Source organism: Rattus rattus, chromosome 14 (genome assembly GCF_011064425.1).
Source record: "Rattus rattus isolate New Zealand chromosome 14, Rrattus_CSIRO_v1, whole genome shotgun sequence".
In the NCBI taxonomy this organism is placed as follows: domain Eukaryota; kingdom Metazoa; phylum Chordata; class Mammalia; order Rodentia; family Muridae; genus Rattus; species Rattus rattus.
In genome coordinates this window covers 60,751,252-60,762,764 of record NC_046167.1, presented here as the reverse complement: position 1 = coordinate 60,762,764, position 11,513 = coordinate 60,751,252, and the positions used below count along the sequence as shown (strand labels likewise).

The 11,513-nt window shown below is 44.2% G+C and overlaps 1 protein-coding gene and 1 pseudogene across 2 annotated transcripts in view; both read left to right on the top strand.

Annotated features, from left to right (window-relative positions):
• The window catches only part of Adtrp (androgen dependent TFPI regulating protein), a 62,680-nt gene extending 53,405 nt beyond the window's left edge, over positions 1-9,275 (top strand). The window contains exons 5-6 of one of the 2 annotated variants that reach the window (XM_032885110.1): positions 4,348-4,499; positions 8,951-9,275. In XM_032885110.1, the coding sequence (XP_032741001.1) occupies positions 4,348-4,499; positions 8,951-8,985 (187 nt within the window). In that variant the 3' untranslated portion in view covers positions 8,986-9,275. The remainder of the gene's footprint in view (positions 1-4,347; positions 4,500-8,950) is intronic. The other variant, XM_032885111.1, reaches the window with a different exon arrangement.
• Positions 9,276-9,966: 691 nt separating this feature from the next.
• Positions 9,967-10,888, top strand: LOC116883822 (annotated as a pseudogene).
• The last annotated feature ends 625 nt before the right edge of the window (positions 10,889-11,513 follow it).

The window sequence follows — 11,513 nt, the reverse complement described above, 5'->3', positions numbered from 1 at the left end:
AAAGCTAATGGTAAGGGCTGGAGAGAGATGGCTCAGTGGTTATGAGGACTTGGGTTCAATCCCCAGCACCCATATGGCAGCTCACAACTCCAGTTCCAGAGGGTCTGGCACCCTCCCAGAGACATGTATGTAGACAAACAAAACATCAATGCACATAAAATAAGTAAATCTTTAAAATCTAATGCTGGTTTAATTTGCTTAGGATACTTCTTCCTCTAGAAAAGCAGTTCCTCTCTACACGGAAGGTAAAGAGCCACCCACCAAGAGGAAAATCACTGCCCACATTCTGAAAGGATCATGCAAGGGGATGCAGGTAGCTGGCCCCTCAGGATGCCATTTCTGGAGTCAAAGGAGAAAGTAGGGGAAAGAATCAGGAAGCAAACGCTGGGGAAACTCTTTTGTTTTCGTGATCAGATGAGGCCAGAGGGCAGCTGAGGTAGCAGCAGCTGAGACCAGGCAGACAAGAATCCTCCCGGTCTTTGAAGGAGGATGCCTCACACCCAAAGGAGAAGGAGGTGTGTCAGGATGACCTGGGTGAGGTTGCAAATTCAGTCCATGCAGGAGATAGAGGTAACCTCTCTTGCCTCGGACTCTGCTTGGCTTTCTTCTGCTTTTCCTGCTGTCAATCACTTCTTGGGCGTGTTCTCTGTGAAAACCCTCAGTTGATTCACTAAGCCTGGGATCCGAAGCTTTACTGCTGAAAGGAAACAAAAGTGAAACAAAAAGCAAAATTTTTCAGGCCCTTAAGGGAATGTCCTGGGTTGCGGACTGCCTCACATAAAAGGACACGGGAGTTCTGAAGCCCTGATTTCAGAGTTAAAGTAAACACTGTGAACTAATTAATACAACCTGTTAGTGTGCTCAGAGATCCATTCCTGTTTGGGGGATATTTGTTTCCTGCCCCTTCTTCCTACGCTGATCTGTACCACAAGATAGCCATGCAGGCAGGAAGCACTGTGAAAGCCCACAATGCATCACTGGCCTGCACATCTTCATCCTACTGTCAATTATAATGATGATACTGATGTTAATTTTGTTACAGTCACCACAGTATCCATGTAGAAGGACTAGCTGGGCAGTTTTGGGTGACTAGTGATCCCAGCAGGGCAGGACTAGGGATCAAACACCAAATCTACACTTCCTTGACCTGAAGACCAATGCTGTCCATCTTAGTTAGGGTTTATGTTGCTTTAATGAAACACCACAGTTGGGGGTCAGCACCCCAGTTGGTGCTGCTATGTAGTCTAAGGCCAAATGCTGGCCCCCAAGTCTGGCTGTCCCTCAACTAGAAGATTCTCAGGTACATCAAGTGATGCTATGTAAACTTAAACTATTGGTTAAATAAAGGTGGCTGGAAGTCGCAGGTAGGAACCACGAAAAGAAAGGAGAGAGGAGGAGAAAGGAAAGTGAAGGAAGAGGAAGATGGAGACAACAGGAGGTCTCCTGATGAAGCAGGAGCATGTACCCAACTGAAATCACCCCCAACCCCCAGGGACGGACTGTAGGAGCAGAAGCAACGGGAGCAAGATTCAAATAGCAAGTACTTGGGTAAGACAGCCAGGAAGCAGACAATCTAGTGATTAGAAAAATAGATTTAGGGGTGATCCCCCCAGTAATTGTGCAAGAGCTGATTTAATAATCCATAGGACTCTGCCTCCGTTATTGGGGGGTCTGGCCGGGTCATTTTAGTAACTAATAGAGTTTATTAAAATCCATTTACAGACCACGATCAAAACAAGGGTAAGGAAAGGGTTTGTTTCAGCTTACAACTCCCAGGTCACTGTCTCACAGAGGGAAGTCGAGGCAGGAAGTCAAATGGGCAGGAGCCTGAAGGTGGGAAGGAAGGCAGAAGCTGTGTGGCTGAAGGCTACCTACTAAATTGCTTGCCTGTGGTTTTCTCACCACCTGCTTCCTATAGAACCAGGACCACCTGCCTAGGGGCGGCACCACCCACAGTGAGCTGGGCTTGACCACATCAATCATCAATCAAGAAAATGCATCACAGATTTGCCTACAGACCAATTCAGTGGGGGAATTGGGGAGCATTTTCTTTATTGAGGTTCCCTCTTCAAAAATGACTCTAAAGGAAAAAAAAATGACTCTGACTTATGTCAAGTTGACATAAAAGTGACTATCACAGTGGCCCTAAAATGGTTTTTTAAATGTGACAAAATAAACATAGGGTAAAATTGACCATTTTATTTATTTAAAGCGTGTACTTCATGGCATTAAGTAATACACATTACACATCCATCAGCACGGTCCCCCTCACAACTCTGATCCCACTCAACATCTCCCATCCCTTCTCTGCCCACCCCTCACACTTACCATCGACCTTTCTGTCTCTATGGCTCTGACACCATAGCCTCCTCTTATAATTGGAATTATATGGGTCCTTTTCATACCACGGCACCTTCAAAGCTTACACGCGTGTTATAACCTGGGTTCAAATGTTTTTTCTTTCTTAAGTCATGTTTTATTCCTCCGTTCACATCAATGGATTCTCTCCACCATTGGGTCATAAGCCCTCACGTACAGATATTGCTGGGTCCCTGATTTCAAGTCTTTGACTGTATAACCAACCCAGCAGCAGAAGGCGGGTGATAACCTTTCTTAACTCGCTGAAAAACTTCCATATGGTTTTGCTAGCTGATGACAGAGAAGGGATCCAATTTCTCTATGTCCTCACAAACACGTAGGCTGGTTTGATTTATTTGAGGTTTTTGTTTTAATAGGAGACAATCTGTGTAATGACATGTGATAGCTCACGATCGTGATCTGCGTTCTCTAGATATTAGGGACACCTGACATCTTTTGATGCAGTCCTGTTACTTGAGTCTGTTCTTTGTGGAATGTCTATCTGAGTCAATCATTTATTTCTAATCAGGTTTTCTGGGGAGTGTTTTTGAATTTGGCACATTATTTATATATTCTAAATGTTAGCCAATTACTATGCATATGATTTGCACACGTTTTCTGGCCTCCTATTGACAGCCCTTCTACACTGATGACAGTAGCCTTTGATGCATAGAGATGAGACTGTGAATTCCAGACTCCAGATTCCTCTTTGCCCCACCCTAGGCCTGGTCCCAACGATTAACCCTTGTCCTCCAAACTCTTACCAAACTGAGTGTGCTTGAAATGTTAGAGATTCCATCCAGGTTTCTGAAAGCTTACTTAAGCACCAAGCTTTCTGTTTCTGTCTGAACTCCAGTAGCCACACTGGGGTTCTGTTTCTCAGGCCCAGCCTATCTTCCCTCTTACGAGAGAACTATGCTGGCCCGTCACTCTGTGAACATGGCCTCTTTAGGAACTCTTGTTAAACTCCCACATGCCGGACACTACTACCTTACATATCTTACCCGTGACATACACCAGTAACAAGCACATGTTTCACTCCGGTAATTCTTACAGCAGCCTGGTGAGGTGTGTGTGTTTGGACCCCACCCACCCAAGTCTACACCAGCAGAGTTGATAAGCTGCTGTGGGTAATGCAGCTAATAGGTGGCAGACTGAACATTTAACTAACAGAATACTCTTCCAGATTGAACACACTTAACAACTGTAAGCTGCCACCAAGGTGGCATCGTCCCTTAACACATTCTGGGCTTGAAGTTATCCCACACTTGGGCATCTTCAGTACTGTTCGTTTCCAGCATAGTGCATTCTTTCAGGCTTCACTTAGACATCATGGCTTCTCTCCCAGCATTTCTTTTCTTTCCTTTGGCTCACAGAAACAACTTACATTCTATCCTCATGTGAGTGAGTGGTGAGCCTTCCTACCTATTCATCCATTCCTACCTAGTGCTTGGTCCCTAAGAACTCCTGAGCTGAAGTCAGGGATAACACATAACCTCCAGGCATCCCCTCTGAGGGCTATGAGGCAGCATCACCTCTTCCCCTCCTGTGTCGTCAAAGCTTGGAGAGCCGCCACTGTCCTCTTAGGTACCAAAACCAACAGCAACACACATCATTACTTTAGCTTCAGGACAGCATCTTCACAGATCTGATGTCTCGGCCATCTCAAAGAAAGCAACAGTCCCGCCATATACTCTCATACCCTTCTTTGCTGATGATATGTTGGGGGCTTCTATCCATTCACCAAGATGGGTCACAGAGTATTAGATAGGGAGAAATATCCCTTATTCCACAAAGCAAGATGACTTATTAAAACAATGAATGGTGCCGGAAGATGACTGACTCCCTATAGATCTGTGGGAAGATGTTGACAAACATCTCCCATGCTTGCTTTTCACCTGCTGTCTTCTGGTGTCCCATGGAATCTGAGGTGAAAGCAGCTCCTGGCTTCCATGATACTAACATCATCTCGACCTCTTGTTCATGCAGGATCCTTTGGCGCTACGTTCAGACCGGAAACTGGGTGTACCCCGTGTTTGCCTCCCTCAGCCCGCTGGGTATTATTCTCTTCTTCTCAGCCAGTTACATCCTGAGTGCCAGCCTCTACCTGTTTGGAGAGAAGATCAATCACTGGAAATGGGGTCAGTGCTTCTCTCTCTTTTCCACAGTCCACAGAGAGTCTTCTTACTGGTTCTCTACTCTTCCCCCAAACCAAAGGAAAACTCAGTCCAAACTCAGTCCCACTACTAGGTACCTTTGGTCACAGGGCTCAAGTGGATCCTATGAACACAGGCAAAACAAAATCCGGGTACACATTGGCATTTCCTCAGAGAACTCTACGTGTTTCCTCTCTTCCTTCAAATAACATCTCATTTAACTCAAATACCAAATTCTCTTTACAGTGTTAGGACCCAAAGAACAAAGTCCAGTAGGAGAGGGAAAATCCTATAAGGGTCTTTGCTCACCCCAGTGGGGGTTTTGAGGGACATAAACTGTTAAAATGGACTTCCTTTTGGCCAGAAAAGCATGACTTTCATTCTAAACTACAAGACATAGCTTATCCTGTGCCAAATATGAGCGAGCATGAACCCAGAACCATGGACTCAGGTGGCCCGGAATGACATATACTCCTCCTCTACTGAAGTCACGGGAACTTACAGAGTCACAGAACAAAGGGCAATCACAAACCATTACATTTAACCGAATACTGAGGCTTTGGTGAGGACAGCAGGTGGGTGAGCCCGTGGGCTACGGCAAAATAGGAAAAACTCTGCCATCAGTTTCAGATATTATCTGATGACTCTTAGCTTGGGAGAGAGTGGAAGCCAGTAATCTGCCAAGTTAATCCATTCCAAAGGCTTTGTGTGACAGGCAAAGGCCAGACACAGAGGTAGGCAACAAATGGCTATTAAGGGGAGCGAAGACATTCCGAAACAATTGTGGTGTAACATTCCTGGGATTTGGGGGTGATATCTTATGGGTCAGTTCTGCAAGGGGACACGCAGAAATTCCACCCTGGTTCGTATATAAGGCAAAGAATCTCTACAGTCTCACCTCCTACCATTCAGCCATCAACCGCACTGCTCCATCAAAACAGAAATGGCATCTCCCGCCCGTTCTCTGAATTCATGCAAAGCATAAATTTGTGGGTGTAACAAGCAGGCAGTTCCCAGGGACCCGGAGTGAGTTACCTCTGGGGGGCAGGGAAGACCTTGGAGATTTGTCACACTTGCTTCTCTTGGAACATTTAGTTGATGAAACTCTTAAAGGGAGTGTTTTCTGTAAAAGTAAACATTTAAAATGAGATGCTCCAACAAGGGAAAAACTAACTCAAACAACAACAAAACCCTCTTAAAACCAATATTTCAAACCCAGGATTCCAATCCCAGGGAATTCACTGGGGTGTGGGAGTGGGGATTGGGATTTTAAAAGTACTGGTATCTAATTCTAATGAGTTAGGGGTCCTTGAATTTCTGGGTAAAGATACCTATCATCTATTTTTCTACCTATCTATCATCTGTCTGTCTGTCTGTTTATCTATCTTCCTTCATTCATTTATTGGTTTTTTTTTTCAAGACAGTGTTTTTCTGGCTATCCTGGAACTCACTCTGTAGACAAGGCTGGCCTCAAACTTACAGAGACCCTCCTGCCTCTGTCTCCATAGTGCTAACATGTGCTCCCACACTGGGTTAAGATTTCTGATGATTTTCAAAAATTTGTATTTAAAAAAAAAGGAAAGAGGAGGGAGAAAGGGAAAGAAAAAGAGAAGTAACTGCTTGAAGTCCAGTGGGTAGAAATACAGAGAAAACGCAGTCACTTAGAGATGATCGAGAACAGTAGATTTTTAAGTCACTTGTGTTGAGTTTGAGAATGATTGATGTTTTACATTGTTTCTGCACAAGAGCGAATGTTGAGCATCTTGAGTTAAAACCTGAAGCATCACTCCCAAATTCTCGGGAATCTGACACCCTCTGGCCTCTGAGAGTATTTGCCCACCCATGGTGCACATAAAGTTACACAGACAGACTTGCACATAAATAAAAATAACAAATACATTTTTGTTTGTTTGTTTTTTTCAGAGCTGAGAACCGAACCCAGGGTCTTGTGCTTGCTAGGCAAGCACTCTACCACTGAGCTAAATCCCCAACCCCCAACAAATACATTTTTAACAAAACAAAATCTCACTGCCTTTATCATCCTTCAAATCCCCAGGACAGCGAGTTCCTACCAGGCCCCACTGCTGTGCTTTGTGTCCTGTTTTTCTCACAGTCGGGTCTCAATGAGCAAGTTAGCTAACATGAGCAAACAAGCACGCGCATACCAAGAGCATGTGCGTAGTGTGCAGGGCAGAGATTAGGACGTGTGTCTCCCCTCCAGCTCCACATTCATGAGAGGAAACCCAGATGCAAAGTCTCCTTGCATCAGAATAGAATAGCAGTTACATCCTGAACAAATTATTGTTTATTGCAAAGAGCCAAATGATTAGGGAGAACAGGCAGTGAGGGGAGGCGATGGTTGACACACGTCTATAGTGCTCCTGCTGGAGAGGCTGAGGCAGGAGGATCGGTCACAAGTTCGAGAGCCAGCCCAAGCTACTGTCTCAGAGCTGGGAAAAGTATCAGAAGGGAAACTAGATCCCGCAGCATTCCATTGGCAGTGAATGCTTTTAAATGACTGGGAGCCCCAGAGAATCACTCATGTGAATTTATACCCTTCCTTTCTACATATACTTTAAGGGCTCCTCCAGCTTACAACAGAAAGCCCCAGCCAGTCCTCAAAGCATGCAGATTCTCTCTGACTCAGTTCCTATCTTTGTGTTTTCTCATCATCTTCCTTTCCCTCCCTCCACACTGGTATTGCTTCTTCAAACAACCCCCTTGTTATACACACATGTATAAAAATTAGAAACTAGGATCTACATATAAAACCTTGTGTTTGTCTCTCTTGAGTGTGGGTCACTCGCTATAATTTACAGATCCACGTATTTTCTGGTCATTTCACAGTTGAGGAGCTTTCCATTGAGTGTTTAGCCTCACTTTCAATATCCATTCATTTGCTGCTGAATATCTAAATGCAACCATCTGCCAATTTGTGATTAGAATGACAATCAGCATGGATGAATGCCCAAATATTTCTATGGTAGAATATAGTAATATAGTCTTTTTATATGCCCAGAAGAGGTACAAGGGGGTCATATGGTAGTTACATTTTAAGAATTGTTTTGTTGTTCTTAAGAAACCTCCATACAGATATTCATAGTGGTGACCCCAGTTCATATTCCCTTTAGAAATGAACAAGGGTTCTTCCCCATGACATTCTAACCAGCATTTGTTGTTGCTTGTTTCCTTGATCATAGCCATGCTGGCTGAGATGAAATGGAATTTTCTTTTGTCTTTCCTTGATGGCTAAGGGTATTGAGCAATTTTTAAACTATTTATTGATTATGTTTCCTCTTTTCAGAACTATTTAGTTCATTAGCCTACTTGCGAATTGATAGCTTTGTTTGGGGGGAGTTTAAGCTTCTGAGTTCTTTATGTATGTGAGATATTAACCCCCAACTGAAGCATAGCTGGCCACGCTCATCTCCCATTCTGTAGGCCGTCTGCCTACTCTCCTGCTATCTGCTGCCATTCTGGGATCTAGAGCATGGAACACTGCAGACCACACCTAGCATAGCTCTGAGTCCCACAGGGAGGAAGAGACTGAGAGCTGAGGGGGAAAAAATTCAAGGTAGAAGTGATAGCAATTAGCGACAGGCACTGTGGCTAATGAGCTACAGAGAGGTTATCAACTTCAAAGCTTGTGCCAACATTGGTGATCGTGAAATATGGAAATGCCAACTTAGATGTTGGCTAAGTGGAACCCATTTTAGGAATGCCATACTATATATAGTTTCTTTTTCTTTAAAAGATATATTTATTTATTTTATGTATGTGAGTACACTGTCGCTGTCTTCAGACATACCAGAAGAGGGCATTGGATTACATTACAGATGTTATGAGCCACTATATGGTTGCCAGGAATTGAACTCAGGAAGAGCAGCAGTAAGTGCTCTTAATCACTGAGCCATCTCTCCAGCCCCCATACCATAGTTTCTATAGAAGAATGAGCCTATTATGTGCTTGATACCAATCCTGTGCCAATACTGATGTAAACTGATTTGGGAGAAGCCATGGAGACCCTGATTAGGGCAGACTTTCATTTTCTATTTCCTCTCTATTTTGATACAATCTCTTTATCTCCATCTGCAAAGTCTCTGCATATTCCCTTGGATGTATACAGTACACCGCACTCTTCCAAAGCAGCAACAACTGCAGGAGGGGGCAGAAGGCTGATTTGAGAATGCTCTGCAGATGATAGCATTACTGAGTATCTGACTAACCACACACACACACACACACACACACACACACACGAGAGGAGACTAGCTTGCTTCTTCTCTCTGGAGCAGTGGTGGCTGTTATCAGAGTTATTCTCTCCTTGTGAAAAGGTGTTTTTGACTTCTTACTGCCCCATCTGGGTGAATCTCAACCCACTCAAGAATACCTATTAGGGAAACCTATTTGAGGTGTCTCTGTGTCTGTCTGTACAGGTGCCACAGTGAAGCCACGGATGAAGAAGAATTGACTACACACTGTTTTCCAAGAAACATGGAAGAAGAAACTTAAGAACTGGTCCTCTTTCTATTATTCTCCTTCTTCTTATTTCTTTTTGGACCAGGGTGGAATTGCTTGGGGAGATAAAAAGGATGGAGAATGTTGCATAGTTTTAATAAAGAGCATGAAGGGAGCTTGGCTTGGGATTTCCTGGTTTTCTAAAAGGCTGACCGATAATTCTTCACATATCAGAATCTGTTATGTTTGTTTGACCTCCATGGAAGATTTTGTTTCTGACTAAAAAAAAGGCTAAATAAGCTTGTCTTAAACTTGTTGCTGGACCATTTAGAGAATGGGTGTGGGGACAGGAACCTAGAGACATTAAAATCACTTTACCTTCAAAGGGCTATGGGGAAGGCCCAGATGACATGCTACATACATCAAAATCATTGTCAAGCTGGAACAGCGGTGCACACAGGGCATTCCCAGCACACTGGAGGCTAAAATCACGAAGATCATGAATTCAAGGTTGTCCTGGGCTGCAGAGTAAGACCCTGTCTTTAGAAGACCAAAAATAATTATTAAAAAAGTTGTTGTCAGAGGCGAATGCTAGCAGCCAACCATTGAACTAAGAACTGGGTCCCCGTTGGAGGAATTAGAGAAAGAGTTGAAGGAGCTGAAGGGGCTTGCAACCCCATAAGAACAATAATACCAACCAACCAGAGCTTCCAGGGACTAAACCACTACCCAAAAACTACACATGGACTGACCCATGACTCCAGCTGCACATGTAGCAGAGGATGGCCTTGTTGGGCACCAATGGAAGGAGAAGCCCTTGGTCCTGCCAGAGCTGGACCCCCCAGTGTAGGGGAATGTCAGGGTGGGGAGGTGGGAAACAGGGATGGTTGGGGAGGAGGAACACCCGTATAGAAGAAGGGATAGGGGTCTTATGGACAGGAAACCGGGAAAGGGAATAACATTTGAAATGTAAATAAAAAATAAAAAAAAAAAGTTGTTTTCACAATGAAGAGTGACTTCTTCTCCCAGACCACCTAATACCCAACACTGGGCAGTTTTTCAATAATCCCCACTTCTCTAAAAATAAGTATGTATTTTTAATAAGCTAAGTTGTTTTCAGTGATTTCTGACCTATTTTCCCTTGATTTAGAAGTGTACAGAAGCTCTCTTTGCCCCATCCACTGTGAGAATGAAGACCATTCTCAGCAATCAGACTGTCGACATTCCAGAAAATGTCGCCATCACTCTGAAGGGGCGCACAGCCATTGTGAATGGCCCCAGGGGAACTCTGAGGACGGACTTCAATCACATCAGTGTGGAGCTGAGTCTCCTTGGAGAGAAAAAGAAAAGGCTCCGTGTTGACAATGGTGGGGTAACAGGAAGGAACTGGCCACTGTCAGAACCACCTCAGTCGTGTTCAGAACATGATCAAGGGTCTGACACTGGGCTTCCGTTACAAGATGAGGTCTGTGGATGCTCACTTCCCTATCAACGTCGTTATTCAGGAGAATGGGTCTGTGGTTGAAATCTGAAATTTCTTGGGAGAAGAATACATCTGCAGGGTTCAGATGAGGTTAGGTGTTGCTTATTCTGTCTCTCAAGCCCAGAAGGATGAGTTAATCCTTGAAGGAAATGATATTGAGCCTGTTTCAAATTCAGCAGCTCTGATTCAGCGAGACACAACAGTTAGAAACAAAGATATCAGAAAGTTTGTGGATGGCATCTATGTTTCTGAGAAGGGGACCGTGCAGCAGCTGGACAAGTGAGACCTCAGTTTCCTAGCTCCAGAAACAAGATCCTGATCACAAGTACAATTTGGGCTCTTTGGGAACAATAAAAGACATATATTGAAGAAAAAAGTGTACAGAAATATAACCTGGTGGCAGCTAACTTTATAATAACGACTAATAAAAAAAATGGCAGCAAAGTCTCTGGGACAGTGAGAATAATTTATGACAAGTGGTGGGAAGTCCCACTCTCTCCTGAGCAAACATTTGGGGTAGGAATTACTGACTAATGTGGAATAAGGGGCTGTCACATGGCTCTCATTTGGATACTGGTTTGCAGAGAGGCATGGGTAAGTTATCGGGAAGTCAGTGTGTATGCCATATGCAGACAGGACTTTAGCTGGGAAGAAGGGTAACTGTGAGGGTGCTGGGGTTGCTTGTGTGCAAGCTCCTTAGCTGACCAGGTGACTCTCAAGAGCTCACGAAGCCTTTCCTTTCCCTGGTGGCTTTTAGGCCCAGCTTTGTCACTGCTGTATACGTGTTTTTACGGAGAACAGGGTCTTGTAAAAAACAATCCCTCTTAAGAGATCATGCATTTTAACCATATGTGCTTCCCGAGAACATCACTTTTCTCCCCACCCCCGCCAGCTCCCCTTCTGACTTCATCTGCCCCCCACCACCCACCACCCCCACCACGGTTCCGTGTGTCTGTATATAATCTAGGATCCACATAGAAGAAAGAAAAAATCCACATCTGTCTTTCTGAGTTCGGCTTGTTTCCCTTAGTTTGATGATCTCTGGGTACGTCCACTTT